Genomic DNA, 23482 nt, shown 5'->3' with positions numbered 1-23482 from the left:
GAGCACGGAGAGAGAGCACAGGGGGCTGGGGTAGCGCATGGTGGTTCCTCCGCAGGTGGCAGTCCCTTCAGCGTCCCACCGCTCAACTGCTGCTCCTCTAGCCGCTGCTTTGGCTGTGGCATCTACTTGTATGCTGGTAGTTTGGCTCCTGTCTCGCCTCTCCTACTTCTTGTCTGGTGTGGTCTTTCTCTTTTCATTTGCCTCCTCTCTTCGCCTGCTCTGGCCTTGTTCCTTTTTTCTTTCTTTTTTTTTTTTATTTATTTTACCACTCATTCTTAAATATGTTTTTGTGCTACAGACTTCTCTGGCTGGGTCATAGTCCCCACACTTGACTGATGGGCTCAGCTGTGTCCTGTGGTGGATCCGTTGAGGAGTTTGCAGCCTCAGCCTCTTCTTGCAGTTCTCTCTCCTGCTGCTCTACTGCTACCAAACCTGTGACAGTTATGCCCAATACATTCCACCTTTCTCAACAAAATGCATGTTAAGTTCATTATGAGCTCTGCTTTTAGGGTCACCATAATCTTAATAGACATGTCTTACAAACAGGCAAAAGAAATGGGTTGTGGTAGCGGTGTCCACATGTACTCAGTGAAACTCCACTTTTTGCTGCTGCAAAACACCAAAATAAAGAGCATCACAATGGTTTTGACATCTATATGCACTGCAGTCTCCACCCTTTGTCACTGTGGATCAGGGTATGGGTCCTGGTCCAGTTTCAACATTTCAACAACCTCCGTCCATTGTCTCTACAAACCACTCATCCCTACCATCACAGTTATTTGCGTATTCATCTATCATGACTTCCAAAGTTTGTCTGTCTGGGGGCATGTCTCGTTTGTGGAGGAGGTCAACAGGATTGATCCATTGCTCCACATGTCCCTTCATCAGCTCATCCCAAAGACTTTTTCTCCTACAGAGGACAGCATTTACAAGTGACGTAGGCCCGGATTCCCCAGGAATTTGCTCTTTGGAGCCACCAGTTGTATGTCCTTGACTCACTTTTCCTACATCACTGTAACCATTTGTGGTGAGTTGACTTTGACTGGCTGCCCAGTACCCACCAAGCCACTCTGTCGCTCCCCCTCCTCAACAGGACTGGGGAAGAAAATACAATGAAAAGCTTGTGGGTCAAAATAAGGACATGGAAGTCACTTAAGAGTTACCATCACAGGCAAAACAGACTTGACTCAGGGATATTAATTTAATTTATTGCCAGTCAAACAGAGCAGGATAATGAGAAATAAGGAAATCCAAAAAACACCTTCCCCCACCCCTCCTTTCTTCCCAGGCTCAAGTTCAAATCCAATTTTTCTACCCCTCGCCATGTCCCCAGGCAGTGCAGGGGGATGGTGGTTGGAGTTTGTGGTCAGTTCATAACACTCTGTCTCTGCCACCCCTTTCTTTTCACACTCTTCCCCTGCTCCGTTGTGGGGTCCTACCCCACATAGTCCTTCACGAACTTCTCCAGTGTGGGTCCTTCCCACAGGCTACATTTCTTCACAATTGCTGCAGCACGGGTCCCTTCCTTGGGTTGCAGTCCTTCAGGAACAGATTGCTCCATCATGGGTCCCCCATGGGGCCACAGCTCCTGCCAGCAAATCTGATCCTGTTCCTGTGCAGGCTTTCTCCACAGGGTCACAGCTTCTTTCAGGGAACACCCACCTGCTGCAGTGGATGTCCTCCATGGGCTGCAAGTGGATATCTGCTCCACTGTGGTCTTCCGTGGCCTGCATGGTGACAACCTTCATCACCATGGTCTTCACCATGAGCTGCAAGAGAATCTCTGCTGTGTTGCCTGGAGCACCTCCTGCCCCTCCTTCTTCACTGACCTTTATCTGCAGGGCTTTTCCCTCACATATTCTCACTCCTGTCTCTCAGCAGCTGTTGTACAGCATTTTTAATCATTTTAAAAATACATTATCCCAGAGGTGCTACCAGCATCACTGACAGGCTCAGCTTTGGCCAGTGGCAGATCCATCTTGGAGCAGGCTAAATCTGACTTTGTCTAACATGGGGGCAGCTCCCAGTGTCTTTTCACAGAAGTCACCCCAGCAGCCACGCCACCCCCCCACCCCCCCACCCCCGGCATTGCCACAATAAGCACAATACACTATTGCAGAGGTGTCTTCCTGGGGCAATGGCCTCCCTCATTTAGATAACTTCACTCTTCTAAGTGAAGGACTGGAGTGGTGTGAATGGTCTGTGGTGTTAATTCACCATCAGACTTCTCTGTGTTCCTGTCCCAGATGTTGCGGTGCACATCTGAGACAGCACCCTCCCTCACTCTGCAGCCTGGGCAGTAGCTTCCCACACAGGCACCTTAGCACTGCTGGCTGCTGGTTCCATTCCAAGCTGATCACTCACTGATGCCCTGCTATTCCAACACAGACTGTTTGTTGGACTCCCAAGCTCTGCTAAGTGGTCCTGGTCTTCCTGTAGTGATGGTCCAGCCTCCAGGACACTGCCAGGGCATGGGCTTGAAGCAGGACCTGTCCATTGTGGAGCTTTCTGGAGTTGTCTGTATCTGGCACAGGGCACCTCCTCCCACCAAGGTCTGCCCTGCTGCCCCCTGCTACCAAAACTGTGCCATTTAATGCGTGATGCACAAGTTCTAGGTCTTCATCACTGTGCTGAGACCTCACTTTGTAAAGGCTCCCAGAAAGGCTTGAGGAGCAGCACAAGGATGCCCTCTATCCCGTGGGCAAAGTAGGAAGGTGCCTTCTGGATTTTGCCTTCCTGACTTCATCAGACTGCTCCAGACAACCAGGGTTGGAATTTCTGAGGAGATACATGTAATGAGTGGCAAGCTGTAGCCTATAAAGTTTTCCTTTTGAGGTAGGTTGTTCCAAATGGCTGGTGCTGACTGCACAGAACAGTCAGCAGGTTGCTCTCAGATGATACCAGGTGTTTAGTTCCATGCACTTCTCGCTTTTGTACCAGGGAAGATGAGTTTAGGGAGCCCCTGGTGCTGGAAATGCTGTTTTACTGATGTGCTTTCAACTCATTTAAACAAAACAAAACAACAACAACAAAAAAAACAACCCCCAAGATTTTTGTGATGTATTCCCAAGAACGATGAGCTGTTAGCTAAGGCATCCTAGCCAAATTCTTCCCGGAATAATTAAACATTCTCTTAAATTCAATTTCCCCCATTTTTCCTGTTGAATTAAGTGTTCTTCGTTATACAGTTTTATGGGCTTGAAATGAACTGGTAAATGAACTAGAAAAAAAAGTGACCTACTAGCAGGTGAGGTAAATGCTATCATATGCTTTCTTTTTGAAACCTTTTGTTTTACAGCCAGTTACTCGTATTTATACGAGATCTTAGGAATCCTGTGGTAAAATACATCATCATAAAGCTATTAAAATAGACTGCACATTTGTAGGTAAACATAATGGGTTTGAGCCGAGACCTTCAGGGCAATTTGTTCATGAACTGGTTTGTGGCAATAAGCTGTAAACCTTCAAGGTACCACACAAATAATTCTTACTCAGCACTGCATTTATAAAAGGATCATTCCTGCTGAGTTTATTTACTCCCTTCTGTCTGACCTTTGTGTAACATTCTCACTCCATGTGTAAGATGGGCACAGTCCACTAAATAAGCTTCATTTTGCAAACAATATAATCAGGTTGTTAAGAACACTTAGTGGTAATTCAAAAAACCATAGTACTCCAAAAAATCCCTCAAAATACTTCACTGTCCATAGAAAGGAAAGTTTTACATAGATGTTACCGATGACAGGATACTATGGTCTTTGATGTTACAAACTGATTAATTAGAAGTTTTACTACCAATTTATAGTTGATGTGCTGTCTTCTAAAAAGGCACCAGAAATTTTCAGTGTCAAGGTTATATGCTATCCTGAACTCCAGTCAATGAAAGAGAATTTTGGCAATGTTTTTGGGCAGGGGGAAATTTTCCTTATTTTCAACTTCTGAGAAATGTGGCCCAAATCCATATGTTACCATTTGGAAGACAGTGTGATGAAATATTTATGAAACACTTGTGCATTTCTGTTTGTTTCCCATTGTTCACTGACCATCTTGTAATATGCCTGGGCAGTTGTCAACACAAACTGCTCTCTGAGTTTTTAGAGTTTTGATCTTTCACAAAGTCACTAACATAAAAATCTGCTGTAAGAGTTCTTTGCCAATTTACCTTGTTGCTCACATCAAAACTTCATGCTGTGCAAAGTGAGTAGCACTTCATGGATTTACTTAATGGTTTCTGTGCTGCCTCTGCTGGGTGAGCATGGGTTCACAGATACTTAGGGATGCCTAAAAGTCAGTCTTACCAAGCAACTTGCTTGAGATAGTGTCATCCTAGGGAATTTTTGGAAGAGCATTCTCATCCTTCTTCTGAAGAAGTCAGTGAAGGGATGCTCAAATTATTGGCAGGACCTCGCTGCGCACTGTATCTGCAGTAAGAAATGAAGGCACTGCAATTGGGGTATGGAAAGCAAGGTAAGGGATCTTTGATCAAACAACCTGGCTCAAAACACTCTTGCCATTGTTTTTGTTTAAAAGAAAAGAAAAACAAAGTTTAAAAAGCTGTTCCTTTAGGGGTCCATCTGCTTTTCAATTCTAGTGGTGCCACTAGAGTTACTAGGTAGGAGAAGCCCATTGAGAGAAATGAGGAATTAAGACCTAGGCAGGAAGTGATCAAATGCCATCTGGTTTAAGGTAAAGTGTATGGCAGATAGGATAATAAGCGAAAGTGTCAACAGGTGTAGGACATCAAATTGTATTTGGCAGTAGGGTCTTCTGCCAGCAATTCAACCTGCACCAATGATGGAATTATCAATACAAAATTGGCAGCACGCATAGTTGAGCAGAAGCTGAAATTAATCGTTATCTTTCCAGTAATGATGGGTAAAGTCATGAATGAGTCGATAAATAAACTGTAGTGGTTAAAGGTGTGTGAATAGTTATGTTGATGTGCTTTTTAACAAAAAGTGGTTTTTGTGATCTAGTCCTTTCATATTTTTAGGTAATAAAACTTTCTTTGGGGACTTGCCATTTTCAAGCGTAGAGGATTAAAGAAGAAGTAGCAGTCTGAAAGCATGTCCAAATATCAGAAGAATTTCTTTGCTGAGGCAAGCAGCTGTTCTAAAATGTAACTTGCCATTTAGATGAATTCCTTCTAGAGGAGGGTAAAAACTTCCTTCTAATACAGTTAATGCTCACTGATGTGAGTGTAATACAGTTTAAGATCTATAGGCAACTGTCTGAACACCTTGAGAGTGGATTGCATTTAATGTAAAAATAGAAATATAAAAACATCCATTCATTTACATACAGAAAACACCCAGAACAAAAGAGCAAGCAAAATAGCAACAATCACTGTTGTCATCTGACTGTATCTTAGTTTATTCCTTTTCTGATGTTTGCTCTCTGAATATTTTTTTTTTTTAAATCTCCTATTTAATGAGCTGAGATGCAGAGAAAAATAGGCTCTTTCATCCTCCACAGTTATGGGACTTAGGCAAATTAATATACAAGGACCAAATAATAAATAGTGCCAGCTAGTAAATACATTTTATCACTGTCCTTTTTTTGTCCTCCTTTTTATCTTTCTGTTTTCCTATCTCTTTTTTTCATTTGTCACAATTTCCAATTTGCATGAGAGAGAGATTAAATACCAAATTTTGCCATAAACCCTAAAGTAAATGGACAATACCCAGTTTAGTTCTGCAAGGGAAGAGCTATGGTGATGAGTAAGGGGTGCAAGCGGGCAGAAGGCAAATCAGACCCCAAGGCAAGAAAGGCCAGATGACAGTCGTTGCAGTTGGGAAAACTAGTAGTGTATATCCCAGAAGGTAGTATGCATTCAGCCGTGCATCACCATACTAATGGAATAAAAATACCTTGTATTCAGTGACTTCTTCTATAAATATTTTTCATCTATATGTGTGTGACATTTGTGTTTTTACTAGCAATTCCACAGGAGACCCCAGTTGTCTTTAGGCTGTAGAAGTCTGTGAGCTTTCATAGTATTTTTTCGTTTGTGACTCATCTTGGTGTTTTTAAATTGTGTAATTTTTGTTTTAGCAAGAAAACTTGTTTTCATTAAAGTAGCTCATACTTTCTGCTGTGTGATGACTTGAAAGATAAAAATCATTAGAATCTATTACATTTTCTGAAATGTTTGGTGTGCTCAGGTTTTAGCTGCTGTCTCATTACAACTGAAACATTAAAAAAAAAAATTTGAACCCTAAAGAACAAAGTGTTTTATGCAAGGTTGCCAGAAATTGCTGTTTGAGAAGACTGAGATCAGAGAGAGAGAACTGGGAATTACTTTGGGTCAAGACTTCATGCATGGTTGAGATATGATGCTGAACAATCAACAGAAGTCTGTCCTTCTGACATTTAGGTTAATTTGAATGACATCGGTCCACTTTGACATTTTTCAGGTCATAAGTATATGTCTATTACCTCTCAATACAGTGACATTTTGTTTGTGACTGAAAGGTCTCAGGTAACTTGCCAGATGTCGGAAGTACATGCTGTTTTCACTCTCGGGCAGAAACTTTGCTTTTAAGTTTTTTTCTTTGTCATTTATTTCATAGTTATTGTCAAAGTGTTTGCCAGATACCTGAATATCCTGCTGCTAGAACACTTCAGGAACAATTGCAGGTTTTGTACCATCATACCTGTGCTGAATTTCTTACAGGATATGAACACTTTGTAAAAAGGCAACTAGCCATGTTTTTAGTTTTGATTGAGCTTGCTTTCAAATATCTAGATCAACTGAAGGATTTTCCTTCTCTTAGTCTGTCTTTACATGTTCCCTTGTGCCACTACCAAAGTTCTTCTCAGGAGCTTCTTCCACTGCTTTTTCCCTGTCCAAGGAAGTGCTTACTACTATCCATATATAATAAGAAATATAAAAAAATATCAGAGAAAGCAAAAGTAATGTGGTGGTTTTAAAGAACAATGTCATTGCATTGATGCTAATACTGAGGTATTTAATTTTCCTTTTCAATTTTCTGTTATTTGCAGGTAATTAAACTTAAATGGCTGTGACAATACACGTAATTAAATTTTCTTCCTTCATTTCATGACCCCATTCTCTAGATCTGTACTCTACTCACTGACTGAATTTACTTGCAGCACTTTCCTGTTGTATTAATTATTCAAAGAATAGTGCTGCATAAAATATTGATCTGTTGCCTGACATTCATTTTTTAAATGTGAGCAGAGCAAGACAGACACTACCAGAAATAATTTCTGGATTTTTCTTTCTCTAAATACAAAAATTACAATGCATGGAAATTAACTAAAAATGCATAGTCATTTTATGAAGTGCCAGGCATGCCCTGTACAGCTTGCACTTAAATATAATTGTTTTTACATAGCAAAATGCAGTTGCAGAACCCAAAACCATAACCAGATGGTATTGCAATTACTGTGCAAAATATGTAGTCCAGATATTACTAGGTCAGTCCTATCTTCTGTTACGCCTTAGCTGTGAGGACTTTCCTTTCCTTACAATTTCGCTGTCTGTTAGCTCCTAATTGTATGTAAGCCATTTGGGTCAGCCCCAGGCTGCTTTCTTCTACAGATACCTGAACTACTCCTTTTAGATTAGAACTACAGCTTGTCTGGACTTGGACTTTATTTCAGTTATCTATTTTAACTGAAGACCATACTGGTCTGCTTTCTTTAAGGGTAGTAAGGCCTGGGGGTTTTTGTAGTGCTTCTTGTGCTTGTGAATGTTCATACAAGAAACACAGGACAAACAGTGAAAGGAACCTTGATTTTATTTTATCCATTTATGTAAGAAAGATTGGCATACTTCTTGTGTGCTTTTTTTCTTCTTGCCATATCCATAGTTTTTTTAGAAATATATCACACAAAAGTGTCACAAGGAAGAAGCTCTTCTTCTTATCTGCAGTAATAACACTGTTCCTGATTTGTCTCCAGTTTCTCCATCATCCCTTCCCTAAGCCTTCAAAGTGCTTTACAGCATTGGGTAAATGTCATCGTACAGACAGAGACGGTGGAGCTCAGAGAAGGAAGGTGGCTTGCGTGAAGTTGTGCTGTGATTTAGCGAGCCTGGGTTATTTCCTGACACCAAGTCCAATGTCTTGTCTTCCAGGGAAGCAGGAGGTGTGCCTACAAACTCTCTTCAATCCCCTTCCAGCACTGGAGGCTGATACTTACCTGTCACTGCCAGCAGCCTGGTCTTGACCCCATAGAAAATGCTGTTTTAGATAACTTCTACTGATGAAGATTTTCATTAATGTGAAAGTTCATGTTACTTACCAAGTTATGTACTTGCTTTCTGCAGAGTAGCAATACTGAAGAGATTACTTCTTTTTTTAATATATATTTAGTTACTGTTTCCATCTTATTTATTAAGTGTAGGCCAGAATATCCTGTTTTCTTCTCTGCAAAAAGGTTCTCAGTCAGACATATGTTTATTTTCCAAACTTATTTGGGCACTTACTTCATACTACGCTTTTTTCATGCATGGTGTAAGTGATGACAAGCATCATTGGAAACTGTTTGAAACACTGTGATTCTGTAATTTTATCCCTTCCCTACTGTATGTAGCATTAGGGGTTCAAAGTATGCAGAAGTGCATAAGCATCTGACATAACTTTCAAAAACATTATTTACCTTGGTGATACTTACAGACTACCAAGGTTTGCAGGTGCTCTGCTATCCTATTTGACAATCTAAAGGGGAGATAATTTTGTTTGACTTTGCAAGATGTGACAAGTGCTAAATGGTTGAATTCTCTTAGCATCTTTGAGAAGATGCTAAAAAATCGAGTTCTTACAAAAACTGTAGTGACAGATTCTTGGTAAAACCACTTCAGAAATGATTGCACAGGCAGAAGAAGGGCCTGCTGTAAACAGTTTTGTAAAACAAATGAAGTGCTAAGGAAGCCACCGCAAACTGTTCCATGTTTTTGTGTAGGTGTCTGATTTCATAGTGCATTAAAGAGAGAGATAGTAGCCTAAGGAGTTGTTGGACTTTCTCAAATCTGCATACATGGTACTAAGTATTTTGAATTACCAGCTTCTCCTGCAAAGAAAAATTATGCTTTGTCACCTGAATCTTACCTCAGCTTCATGCAGCATCATGTGTAAAGATGATCAATACAGACATACAGATTAGATTGCAGATATATTTAGAAAAGTGAGGTATTTATTTTAGTGACTATTTTTAAACTTTAGTAGATATTTAGCTTGCAATTCTTTCAAGCATTTAATGAATGGAAGTTTCATGTTTATGTATCAAATTCTCCAGTCTTTGCACAAGCTAAATTACAAAGTGGGAAGCTTGCTATGTGGGAAGCTTGTCTTCCACAGATAAATGATACTGTCGGTAATTTTTTTGTTTACGGTGGTTTTTTCGGCCATAGTTCATTTACCACAATTTTTTACACATTATAAATGTAATGTTATTTTGTATGATGATAAAAAGCTTTGCCTTTATTCTGATTTACTTTTTAAAGGCAGAATTTCATTTTTTTGATCATTGCTTCCTTGCTGAGCTCTTGGGAAAGAATCTCTATTGTACAAATTCGGCTAAAACAGTGTAGGAACACCCTAAAACCTTAAAGTCTGGCAGAAGTGGGGTGGAGAGAGTGCATATACTTGTGGGCACTTTTGCCAAATTTCTTCTTCATTTCACTTTTCTTCTTTTTCCTCAAAAATTTTCTGTAGGAATGTGATGTAAGAATCTCTGTCTGTGAAGGAGACATTCCTTTTGCAATTTTATTTTTCTTCCTATCAATCAACTCTGTCTAAAACTGAAAGCGAGGAACACAGTAGAGAAATACTCTGTACAATCTGAGTTATCCTCATTAAAAAGATACTTTAATAGGAAGGACAGAATATTGTGAAACACTAAAAAATATTTTTTCCCAGAATGTACTTGTGGCATTCTCAACTATTTTTCTATATATCAAATTACAGGATACTTTTCTTTTGAACTTGTTTATACACTAACAAGAAAGAGCCATAATGAACTACAGAGGTGATTTTTTTAGAAGAGGTGTCTTGGAAGACATAGTCGTGGAACAAAGGGACATCATGTGGGATTATGTTCAGATGATGAATATTAAGTCATTCAGTCAGTAGCTTTACTGACTTCTTCTGGACTATTTTATCTTTAGCATGTAATACCCCACAGCAATAAAATCTGGTTCTTAAATTGTTTTGGTTCCAGAAGCAAAGAAAGGGCATTCTTGAAAGTGTATAAACATTTAATATCTTTTCATACACTAATGACATATTTGAAGAGAGAAATCTGGGGCACTGCATCTACACAAGTGTGTTTTTTAAGGGTGTGAGAAGGCTTCCATTTTTGACCTGTGAAAGAACTAATCTGAATTCCAACTCTGAATTCAGATTCTTCTGCACAGGCAGAAAGGAACATAAGTAGGTAGGACCTACAGAGAGGCACTATTCAGCAGAAACCATTATGCTTCTTTTGCAAAGCCAGAATATTACATATTTGCCACAGTTCCCATCGCAGCAGCAGTGAGGTATCCTGAGGCTTGTTGTAGTGATAACTCTGGACTCTAACCTGTTGCCATAAATAGCCTGAGAGGAAGGGTTTCTGGGATACCCAAAGAGAAGGATTTTGGGGTTTATCGGAAGTTTTTGAAGACAATGTGCAAAGTATCTCGTCACTTCATAGAAATTGAACAAATTTAAGTTTACCTGAAAGTCACAGTATAACCTACGACTTCTTTCACCATTTTACATGGAACATACACCAGAATGTCATGGATATGCCTAAATATTCAATCAAAAGACATGCAAAGGGGCAGAGGTTTTTGTGGCATCTATGTACTTTTTCAGGCTGCCCATATGTGACAGTTGCGTGGCAGTTACTCCCTCCAGTATTTAGAAACAGAGTGCTCTTAAGATGTCACTTTAAATTAAAGGCAAGATTTTGAACAAAATAACTTATTTATATTCTTAATCTAAATTTCAGTAGCATGCTGAGACTAAATTTATTCAGACTATCTTCTCTGTCACAAAGGTAATTTTATATTACTGCATGACATTTCTGTAAGAGATAAACGTAGTTTGTTTTGACATAAGGTAAAAGGTGTGTGTGCCAACTGGATACTGAGTGAAGGATCTTTCCCATGCCTGACTCCCTTTTCTGTCTGGATTATTTGTGCAGTAGCACAGACAGTGCTCTTCTTTGGCACCTTAAAAGCAATTTTTTCTTAGCTTCTAGAATAATGGGTGAGATGGCAGGATATGGTTGTAGTCTTTCTGGGGTTTTTCTGTGCCTTTTGAGTTCCTTTAAAAGAAAAGGGCTTATGATATTTTTTCTGGAAGATATTTATTAAAGTAACAGTACATACAAACAACAGCTACTACTTGTGTTAAGCAGCACGATGGATGGTGCTTGTTTACTTCTTTCTCTGAGATTTGAGCAAATTAATTCCCAAACAGGAATTCACATTTTATAAGGGCATTGTCAACATAAGTGAAAGAGGACAGGATCTTAAAATAAGTATAGGTTTTTCATAGAAGCCACAGAAGGATTTGTTCCTCTGGCTGTTTTGAGGTGCCTGTAGTCTAGTTGCGGAAAACAGGACAGACAAAACCAAGGATTGTTGAGTGTGTCCTGTGAGATAGATATACTAACTGTATAGCCTTTCTGTGTTCTTGGGGATGCACTATTTTCCAAAAGTAATTTTGCATAATGCTGGCTTCTCTTTGGAGAGTAAAGCTAGTAAGAGTAATGATGAAGAAATTGGCATAGAGAAGGTGAAAAGATAAGGATATTGTCATTAAGGAGAGGACTGAAGATAGAGCTTTCTGCAAGAGCGCCAGTCCTAATATTTAAATTAGAGCAGAAATCAGTTGCCTGTCTTTAATGGTTTAAAATTGTAAAAATTTCAAATAGGAGAACTTTGACCCCATCAAGATAACTTCTGCTTCCATCAGTTCTGAACAGCTGAACAGAATCAGCTGGATCGTCATATGCCTAGGGCATCTCCAAAGAGGGCCCTGGAAGAAGAAAGCAGCCCTGAGAAGTACTGAAGGGTCACTATTTTTGCTGTGATTCATATCCTTTGTAAATGCTAAGAGAGTGGTATGTTGGCAGAGAAGCCAGTGTCTATGAAGTTAATGTAAGAGTTTGTGAGAACTGATGAGGTTTGGGCTTTTGGAAATGTTGGGTCTTGAGTTACATGTAGACATGAAACTTGATTGTGTGTGTTTCTTCATGCCTCTGTTGGCTTGGTTAAGTAAGCACCCAAACTTCTTGGCACTCAGAGAATACATACGCTGATTTCGGTGTCTTGGCTAAATTCCAGTGAGTAATTGCATTCAGCTTATCTACATTCCTCTCTTTAGTTGAATTGGTTGAGATAGTTTCCATCTTCTGTCTAATGCTATTGTTTATTTTGGTGAGTGGTGTTAAATAGGCAGCTGTTTTTTCAACTATTTTGTCACAAAGTGAAATTGTTTCAAAGTGTGCATATGATTTGTAAATTACTTTGACAGAAAAAAAGGAGAATTTTTGTATTGTAGTGTCTTTGTCAATTTATGGAGAGTTGGTTATAAAATATCATGGTTGTTATTTTGAAGCGTGCTTAGATAGGACATTTATGTATACTCATTCTGAGTTTTTGAAGTGTAAAGTGAGCGGTAGACGATCAGATTTTGTTTTCATTACCTGTGGAGGAACTTCTCCATAACTTTAAATTAAGCTTAATCAGCTGGATTTAAGATATGCAGGTGACAGATATTAGAATTAATACAACTAAGTAGTGCAGAAGCTCTGATGAGGCTGTTGCAATGCCCCACCTGAAACTATTAACTCTACAAAAAGCAAGACAAGTTTTAGACCTGTTGGCATGAGATAAGTTGTCCTACCCAGTCATGCTTGACAATAGGAAATATTTTGTAATCTACCTAGGCATTTTTTTCAAGAAGATATTAATCCCATTTCTGAAGTATGTATTAATTACATTCATTTGTTTTGGTTTCTATCGTGTTTTGGCTTTGTCTTACCATTCAGTTTATGCTCTGACTTGGTAGAGCACCTCCTTGTGTGTTTTATTCATTCAGTGACTGTACCTACTTTCTGATAGACAGTCAGTCACCTGGTGAGTCTGTCTGATTTGTGACAGACAGAGGCTACATTGACTGTATTTCAGGTGTCTAAGGATCATTTATTTAGATACTGTGCTGCCCTGGAGTACAGAGTAGGGTAAAATGCATGTTTGTTGAAAAAAAGCCTAAGAGACAAACTGTAGCAGGGAGGTGTCCTGCTCAGGTGTTCATCCCCACATCTCCATCACTGTGCTGCCTGGCTGTGGTATTTTCATATCATCCCAGTGAATATGTAGTTTTTCAGAAAAATGGATGGGGACCACTTGTTTCCATCCTCTCTTACTCTTCCCAAGAGAGAAGAAATGTGGTTGCTGCTGTGGTTTTTAGAAGTGGGAAGTTATCCTGTTGTACATTGACAGCTGTTTGAGAGCTGCACTTACAGACTTTCTGGCTCCACAGTGTAACGCAGAGTGCAGGCGGCTTTTCTTCTGTAGAAGCTGTCTTGCAGTCACGAGTAATTTTCCTTTCTGTGGAATGCTGATGATCTTAAAAGTTTTCCAGCATGACACCCAAGAAATGAAGTATTGAAACCAACAGAGAACTATTCCCAGTTCCTACACAACAACAACGACAACAAAAAAAACAACCAAAAAACATCAAAAAAAGTGAGGGCCTGTTGTCCATGTCCGAGTGGGAAGTCAGGGTGCCTGCAGGTAGTCTGTGAGATGGTTTCAACCTCTGTAGAGAGACTCTATGAAGAACGTGGCTGTCAGCTGTTGAGGAAAAGTGTGGATATATGCTTGCTCTGCTGCTCAGGATACATGCTGGAGAAGCAATGGACTGAGTTTATCAGGGTTTTAAACACCTATCTAGGAGTTTCTAAGTAGGGACTAAAAACTCCCTCTAGCATAGATCTCTGTATACTTGAAATAACAGGCCTACATCTCTGTCATGATGGAGATTCATATGTGGTCCCAGTAAGGGAGCATCAAAACAAAGCAAACCTTGAAGAACAACAAATGAAAATTTTAGATTTTGGTTTAATTTTCCTTTGCATTTCATTACATACACTGATGTCCAAATTTTACATTTTCTTTCCTAAATGATTTTATTCTCTTTTGATTCTTCAATACCAAATTGAAGAAGGTAGTTGATAAAGGCTAGGATGTATCCAATAGCTTAATTCATTAGTCTGCTCTGGATCTGTTCCCCAGCATGTGGACTGAATTTGCTGTTGAATATCCAAGTAACTGTTAACATATTTCATACAGTACATGAAAATTCTGTGGTATGACTGGAATTAAAGATTGTATGATAGGCTTCCAGTATGGTGTAATAGCAAGCATAATCTGGTGATAAGGTGCTAGATATAAATTCTTTTCTTTTGACACTCAGTACAGAGCTGGAGGCTAAAGACCCTGTGTTTGCAGACATGAAATAATCAACTGTTTAACTATCTTGGTTTTAAATGTAAAATAGCAGGTTAAATTTTATAGTAAGTAATAGGCATTCATTGAGTAGTTTGTCATGCATTGTGCCAATTCATTTGCAGAATTATGCTGAATAGCTGCAGAAAATGAAAATTAGTTTTAAGTGGACATGGCCATTGACTTTGCAGGAAATAACTGTATATCATCACCTGTAACCATGACTTTTAAAAATCTAAGAATAGTATGTTCAGGAAAGATACTTTTGTATGTGCTTTGAGACCAGTGGTGCATTTTTAGTTTAATTAACAGCTGGTAATAGTATAACCTGATTAAAAATACAGTGCATTCCAGGTGATTATTATGATAAGCAACCTTAAAATAGCAAAAACGTCACTCTTCAGTCAGAGGGGCAAAATGGAAGATGTGATATTAAAATTATTTAATTAAAATGACACCTCCATTATTACAGTTATGAAAATAATACAAATGTGTTCTTATATAATGCAAAGATCATAATGTTAGTATGCTGTATTCTTTACATAACTAACATGCATCCATCTTCTCAATTTCTCAACCCAAATATGTATACTTTGGCTGTAGAAAGTGGTCTCTCCAAACTATCTAAAACAATCATTGCTAGAAACTTTTAAAACATTCTGAAATGTGATGTTTTGGTTCTTCAAGCCCACCCAATAACAAGACTAGCATTAAGAAAAATATAATAATTTTCCTTTGATAAACAGGTTAGGACCTTCTGTCACAAAGGTACATTTTTCTGTCTTCTCCTATGTTTTGAGTGTATTGAGCTTTTATAGCTAACTTACTTGTCCTTTCCAGAATGGCTTTCCTCTTCTCTGGTTGCCTTCTTTTTTATTTATTTATTTTAAATTGCCGTTACGTTAGGGTCAGATAAAGCATTGGAATTCAATCTTATTCATTCATGTTTCTTCAGCAGATTGGATTTTCCCTTTTATAAAGGAGATACTTAGAACTTTTTTAAGAGTGCGTGATTGCATGTAAAACAGATGAAGGAAAATGAAGCATTACAAATAAAAGTAAACATGAGTGAAGTGAAGAGGGAAGATAAAACCTCTGGCAAACAAAATGGGAGGAATATTATGATGGCCATGGGGAGCAGTCATTCATTTTTTTTTTTTTTGAGAATAAGGAAAAATAAGACAGTTGTTGGGATGAAGTTAAAAAAAAAGAAGATTGACTTGCTTTTTTGTAAAGAGTCCTTAGGGTTTTTTTTACTGTACTACAGGTTTGGTTGTTTGGTTGGTTTTTTTTTTTTTTTTGAAAGGAACTGATAATTTTTGATTAAGAATAGTGGCAATTTTGCTAAATTATTAACTTGTTTAGCAAATTATGCTTTAAACGTATGTGGAGATGGAAATTTTAGGAATAAGGAATAATACCTGAATTTTCACACAAAGTCCAATAATGTAAATTCTATAATGTTTCAACTGCTGTTTATAAACTCAGTAAAAGCTTTTAGATCTGAAAATAAACAGTGTAGTGTTGAATTACATCATTTTTTCTTAAAAACCTTTAACTTGTGAGATAGTGCAAAGTGATTGTCACTTGAGGCAGAGCCAATAAATCACTTTCAGACATGGTTCAGGTAAACAAATTGTTCTAATCAGTTACCTAGTACATTATTTGAATAAATGAAGTTTCTAAAAGTCTTTCATTCAGAACTTGACAAATAATATTTAACCAAGGTAAACAGTGTCAGTGGCTATACAGTAATTGGACACTGTACAGGATCATTGTGTGTTTAGTGTGTGCAATAAAACAAGCATAAGTGAAAAATTGCATTTCTGTTGCAAGATTTCCATGGTAATTGAAATCAGTTTCTAATATTTCACTCAGTCTTTCTTTAACAAACAATTCTATTTTCATTACGTGTACAGTAACAAATGAGAAGTTTTTGTCTCTGGTGCTGACTTATGGGTATTACGATATTATACTTAACAGCATGAGGTCATTGGCTGCTGGGAGACACAACAGCAAAAAGGAAAGAAAAGCAACTGTTCACAGAGGGGAAGGGGCTGTGTTTTGCTTAGTGTAGGGAAGAAGTATCTTGTTTGCTATACTGATCTGTTTATTTTAGTAGTTCCTGCTGTTTTTCAGGTGCAGTTAAAAACCAACATTTCAAGTCAATATGTAATTCGTACACAGCCAACAAACACCTGTCTGTCTACACTTGAATGTGCAGCTGTTGCTCTTACTATCATGGAAAAAAATACGATTATACAAGAGGTACGTAATTTTTCTTTTATAAATAATAGAGGGGCAGTGAAGGTAGTTGGCTATCAATGTCACATTTGACAGTCAAAATCTTAACATTTTGATGGTTTTGTTGCCCAGTGAACTAAACCAAGAACATACCAACAGAAACTAGTTTTCTTCAGATGTTTATTAACTCAAGTATGTTCAGACTGGTGTGACACTTTCTTGTGTTCCAAAAGTCTCTATAGTTTTCCTGTTCTTTACTCAACATTGGTGCCAGATTGCTGAGGGAACTTGTTAGATACAAAGGTCTTGAATGGTTGTTTGGCTATTCCTCTTTTCAGTATGTTAAATTCTAGTATGGTATTTTCTGTTCTATCCCCTAATGGAATTAGATTGGCTCTTTTGCCTCAGAGGGTTGTCTGAAGATAAACCTGGACAACATTCAGGGCTAAAAATATTGCTTTGATGATTTTTAAAGTACCAGTTAGGTCAGGTCAGGTTCTGTAGCAGATTGTATTTGCTGCTGCGATGTCCATCAAGGCTGAGTGCAGACTACTTATCTTACAGACCAATTTTACTGTGGTAGCCCATTTCTGTATGGAGTAACAGATTGGTTATGGAAGACAACTGCTACCTTCCCAGCCATCTAAATTCCTCTCTTTTCCTTTTCTTTCTGTTTTCCCCTTCTTCTTTATTTGTCTAGTGCTTTGCACAGGCACTCCCACTTTTACAAGTTTTCACTGTGCAATATTCGGGTTCATTTGTCTCGATGTGACATTTTTTCTGTTTTATTACTAAATCTCCCTTTTCTTCTTCCCTATTTTTTCTATTTGTCTTTTCTTTTCATTGTTTCTTTCTTGTACCATTTACTCATTTTTAACTCAGCAGTCCTAATGTCCTCCAGTTCCTTCTTTCTTTCTACCTCATTCTTCTTTTCCATCATGTTCTGTCATCTGTACTACTTTCTTGCACACTGCTTCTGTAATTCTAAATATGATGAGCGACTCACATTCTCTTCACCTGTACATTACTTTTTTAAAAAAAGTTGGTTTATAAGGCACTAAATACATGTGCCTTATAAAAACAAATGCCACAATACAAAGTAAAAACCTATAGAGATGACAGCTGGGGTTTTAGCCCATAACAAACAGAAGTACTACTGCGTATATTGCAGGGCAAATAGTGCAGAGGTGTATTGTTACAGTTACCTCTTCCTGTGATGTTTTTCTGAGTTCACTTGACATTTCTTGTTGAAAAACTTCAAAACATAGACTGTGTACCAGGCTTGTTTAATAAACTAAATTGTACGGAGGTAACATGCTAGATTGACTTTTTAAAACTGATTGTTCTTGAGTATTTCTTAACTATAATATGTTGAAAACTACTTTGTTTTATGTACTATGTTAAACAACGGTAATTAACTGTTAACTGTTATTAACTGTTCAGTTGCTGTAATGTATGGAATTTACATGTTGCACTCTTATGTTACCAAAGTTGTACTCACTTGAAAGTACAATTAGTATTTTGTAGCAAAGGAAGATATTAGTAAACTTGGCAGAGATTGTAGCCTATAATGACACTGATATCTAATTTTAATGAAGGCAGAAAACATGATGATTGATTGGTTGAGTAGTCATTCATTGGGACTGAATAATGTGCCAGGCAGTGTTTGGAAGGGAGTTTTTGTGCTAGGTCTCAAAGGCTTTGTGCCATTGACTTTCTTGTGTTTTTTCCTAACGGAAAATAAATAAAACCTGAAGCAACTTAAAATCAGGAGTGTTTATTAATTTTAAACCATACATGCTATAATAGATGTTAGAAGGTGGTGTATGTGTATATACACCTTAAAATGTTTATTTACCTCAGTTGAGAATTAAATTGTCATAGAAACGTTTAGACATTTTCACCAGTCTCTTCATATTCTAATACTGGGGAACAGTATTACTTCAGGTACTATCATCTGAGGCTCTTCGGAATTTGTAAAATACCTTTGGATACAAATTGTTAAAAAGAAAAAGTATTTCCAAAATGTGAGAAACTTAAGATAATTTGGAGATCAGTATCAGTAAAGTTTATATCTCTCTTAAATAGGATATTAAAGTATTTAAATACTCTTTAATTTGTGGTTAACTTCTTCAGTTAAGACCTGAATTTAAAATCACTGGGCTGGCAAATGACATTGAGAATAACTGGTGCTAAACTCTAAAGAGTTTCATTTAGTTAGCAGTCAGGAAGGATTAATTTTCTTTTTAGCCTGTGTTGGTCTCGGATTATTTACTGGAGTCAAATAACCATTATCTTTTTTAATAGATCAGTATTTTTAAATGATCCTCTGAAGTCAAAGCATAGCAAGGTGATCTTTGACTCTCAAAAACCCAAATGCTAATCCAGTTTGAGACAGGCAGTGAAGTGTATTACTGCATGGAAAGTATTAAGTTGTTTTCTGCAAAAACTAGATGGCAGAGATGATCTGAATACGCCCTTACAGCTTGCTTGAAGATAGAATTCTTTTGTAAGCCTGTCCCACTGATCTCGCACAGTCCTGGAGCTGTGGAATGCAACCCAGTGTGTTTATGTCTTCCTGCCAGCCAGCTCACAACTCTTAGGTGTCATCAGAGGAATTTGGGACTTAACAGTTCTTGAGTTTAAGTTTATCCCAGGTCAAAGAATACTAATTGGACATTAGCCTTTTCCTTGCAATTGTGATCCCACTAGTCTGTGATGGAACAGGTTATTAAGTTAATGTCCTTCTTAATCTTTTGTTGCTGACATTAGTAATATCAATTTAATAAGCCTTTTGAAAAAGACCTATGAGTAGTTTTGCACTGTAGACCCAGGTCTGCAATCTGATTGTGTACCCACAAGGTAGTACAGAAGAGTCTGTGAAGAGATGTAAAGCTCATCCATGTATTCACTACATTCTAGTGTCCATCCTGGGGTGCTCATATCCTTCTCCATCAGATAATGAAATTTTGATACTTGACCTCCACCTACTAAAAAAGTTTCCCAGGTCAAAAGTTGCCTCTGCAGTTGGCATAGTGTAGAATATGCCACCCTCATGTCTGCCTCTGTGACACTGGAGTGTCGCCTCAACATTAAATCAATTGCATTTAGAATGAGACTGGGACAAAGTGTGTGGCCACACAAGAAAACATGGCTTAGAAATCGGAAGTCTGTGTAACATCTTTTCTAGAAACCTGTGTATCTTTTTATGACAGTGCAGCTATCGTATGCTTGTATGTTAAAAGAAGGTAATGATTTACTGTAGAAGTTAAACCTATGAAAAATTAGAAATACTGAAACTAAAGTGGTTTTTGTGTATTTACTTTTTCCTTTGGTGTGCTAGGACAATGTTGGCATATTTTTCCTTCATTAGGACTTCTGTCTTACTCAAGTCCAGGGTGAATGTTTTGTTAGTGTCTACAATTCCCAGTCCTGTATTCTGTTTCATCTCTTCCACTCAGAATTGGCCCACCCTACTTTTCAAAGACAAAATTAGCAGTTTCTCAAAGATGCTTCTGTGAAAGCTGCAATAGCCAAGAGCTTCATAAGCATTCATGCACTTTTTTTATACGCTCTCTGAATTAAGTGAGCACTATTCCCAGCATAGAAGATGGTGAATTGAAGTTGAGAGCAATGGAAGTTAAAAATGGGCACTTAGTTTGATGCCCAGTATAAGTCACTTATTTTCCTGTGCTTGGAAGAGTCACATTCTCAGTAGAAACTCAGCTCCTGCTCACTGCAGTTGCATTTGTGATTGCATTACACTTCTGTGCGTGTGGCCCCACGATAATGAGTCAGGCAACCAGAAAATGAAGAACCTACAATTAGGAACCACTTGTGATAAATTTAGTTTGTGTGGCTTCATTAGTCCTACATAATATCGCTGGGCAGAAGCAGGGATATAGTCCAGCCTCCAGGGTAGCAGCCCGCCTGCACTGATCACGAGTGCCTCCTCTTTCCAAAACTCAGCCTCAAGGTATCTTGGTGCAAGCACAAACAGCTTAGTTATTGTTACTTATTTTATTACAGCTTGTTGGCTGAGCCACAGTAGTTGATTGTAGTCTATTGCTAAGGTCAAGTTAAAGCCATAACTTACAGTAATATAGCCGGGGCTGAAGTTGGGATGAAGTGGGTCCAAGGAAGGAGTAAGGAATGACAGGGGGTGGGTGGATGTATGTTTGCTATGTGGCTTCTTTTTAGTACATCTCTTACTCAGCTGCGTTCTCTGTGTATCCAAAAGTTATATTTTATTAGCATTTATCATCCAAATTATATTTTATCAGAATTTTTAAGTAGCTGTGAATACAGAACCTGGAATGATTTTTGTGTCTAAAACAGCTTACTAAAAGGTTGGTGATTTTGTCTCCCCCCCCCCCCCTTCATCTCTCTGCAGACTATACTCCGTCCACTTCAAGCCTTATGCTCTTTCCAGCTTCAGCATGGTGCCCAGATCCATCACAGCAAGGAGCATCTTCTCAAGAACGGCTTATATGACAAGCCAATGCCAAAGAATAAGCGTAAACTCAGAAGAATGGAGCTTTTGGTGAATAATGTTAAAATATAGAAAAGCTGTACTGACAGTACAGTACGATTTATTTGCAGCTAGCAAATGAATATGAATCTGGATTTGATCCAAATGGTTGACTGTACTGTAATAAAACAATTTTTAGGTCCTTCATAGCCAGGAGTTTATCTACCAACGTGGCAAACAGTAATGGACAAGCTTTTTCACTTTTACAGTAGGCCAGGTGCCTTTGTTCAGATGATAAAAGATCATTCTCTTTTCCTATAGAAAAGAAGAAGAAAACAGCATAATTTAGAGTTACATTATCTCTTGGGTGACAAGTATGATCCTCAATCTGACTGGATAAATTTACTTTGGAAAAGCTTTTATCAGTACGAAAAGACAAGGAATATGAATGTGATAGAATGGTAAGGCTTCAGCATTTAGAAGCATATTGAATTTCTGCTGAGCATTTTAACTTCAGTATCTAATTATAGTAGATTTTCAAACTGTAGTTCCTTGTATTTCTTAGTTCAGATGAACATAAGGCAAGTTATTTGGATAGTCCTTTGTAACTTTGATATTTTTATTTCTTACATTATTAGAATTCCTTTTCATAAATTTATATGCATTTTACAATGCAGTTGGGTTTAATTTGTCTCTTAGACTTAATTTTTAAATTAAACCCGCATATGTTTTTACCAGAACCTGAACACTTCTGACTTAAAAAAACAAAAGTGAATGTAGATAAATGATTTTTGGAATTGTAACTCAGATGTCATCTTCCGCAGAAGGTGACATTTTATGGGTATGGATATGTCATACCCACACCCTGACATGCAGTGGTTATGATTCTAAAGGAATTAAGCAATCCCAGTGTAAACAGCTCTGTAAGAACTATTATGCAATGACAAATTATTATGTCTGGATACAACCTACTAACATGATTGCACATCCATTATATTTCATGTGTTTTTTAATTAGTTCTCTTCTAACTGATATAACTGTACCTCTTTCTAATGGGAATTGCTAGAAGCAGAAGAGTTGGATATTTTTAGAACCTTTGTGATTTTATGATCTGGAGGGAAAAAAATAAAATAAAGGTTTTGATGTTCCTTTTTTCATGTTCATAAATGCCTCCTTCATGAAACAGATCGAAATACTTAATGTTTGTCTTTACTATCGGTTCCACTCTAGGTAACAACATGGAGCTAATTGGGTACTAATTAGTCCTAGGAAAAGAGATATTTTGTCTTTAATTTATGAGCTGCAAGGCAAGAAACTACAGAAGTAGGGGGTGTGAAGACAGCTAACCAATATATTAACTGAAAGCATTTCTGCAATTAACAAGAGAGGTCAAAATTAGGTCAGAGATCAGTTAAGAAGTTTTAGTTAACCCTGAGCTCAATAGTGACCTTTTGTTTAGGCATGGATTAGCAATTTAATTGGTCTGGCTGTGTTAGCAAAGTTTATATAACCTTTTTCTCTCAGTCTTGATAAATCCTGTTATGTGTTGTTAAATTCAGCAAACCTGAATTAGTTTTGACAAATCTGAAGCAAAACAGTCTCATATGATTAATGATGGTGTAGATGCACTTTTGTTCCCATTGGAACAGAGAAAGGGCATATTTATTCCTGTAGCAAAGCACATCGCAGTGATCTCCAGGCTAGCTTGGAGTGTGAAGTTGCTGTCTTGTGCAACTTGTGTGTGCAGCCTTATGTGTGATGCTGCCTCCAGCTCTGGGGTTGGCATGGCTCATGCTGGGCTGGGAATCTGTTTCTCCTGTGCTCTAGGATAGGCTTGAAGCATTCCTTAAGGAACCAAGATGTTGTGGTTTAACCCTGGCTGGCAACTAAGCCCCACACAGCCTATTGCTTGCTCCCCCGCGATGGGATGGGGAGAGAATCAGAAAAGTGAGAAAACTTGTAGATTGAGATAAAGGCAGTTTAATAGGTAAAGCAAAAGGTGCCCACACAAGCGAAGCAAAACAAGGAATTCATCCATGGCTTCCCATGGGCAGGCAGGTGCTCAGCCATCCCCAGGAAAGCAGGGCTCCATCACAGGTAACAGTTACTTGGGAAGACAAACACCATCACTCCAAATGTCCCCCACTTCCTTCTTCTCCTGCTTTATATGCTGAGCATGATGCCCTATGGTATGGAATACCCCTTTGGTCGGTTGGGGTCAGCTGTCCCGGCTCTGTCCCCCCCCAGCCCACTCTCTGGTGGGGTGGGACGAGGAGCAGAAAGGGCCTTGGCTC

At 38.3% G+C, this 23482-nt stretch overlaps 1 protein-coding gene across 1 annotated transcript in view; it reads left to right on the top strand.

Moving 5' to 3' along the window:
- DTWD2 (DTW domain containing 2) overlaps positions 1 to 22340 on the top strand; it is a 98832-nt gene extending 76492 nt beyond the window's left edge. The window contains exons 5-6 of the mRNA XM_055791330.1: positions 16613 to 16741; positions 21111 to 22340. Coding sequence (XP_055647305.1) covers positions 16613 to 16741; positions 21111 to 21281 — 300 coding nt within the window. The 3' untranslated portion in view covers positions 21282 to 22340. The remainder of the gene's footprint in view (positions 1 to 16612; positions 16742 to 21110) is intronic.
- Positions 22341 to 23482: the final 1142 nt, after the last annotated feature.

The sequence above is a fragment of the Falco peregrinus genome, chromosome Z (genome assembly GCF_023634155.1).
Source record: "Falco peregrinus isolate bFalPer1 chromosome Z, bFalPer1.pri, whole genome shotgun sequence".
Lineage (NCBI taxonomy): Eukaryota > Metazoa > Chordata > Aves > Falconiformes > Falconidae > Falco > Falco peregrinus.
This window is presented reverse-complemented; position numbering and strand designations above follow the sequence as displayed.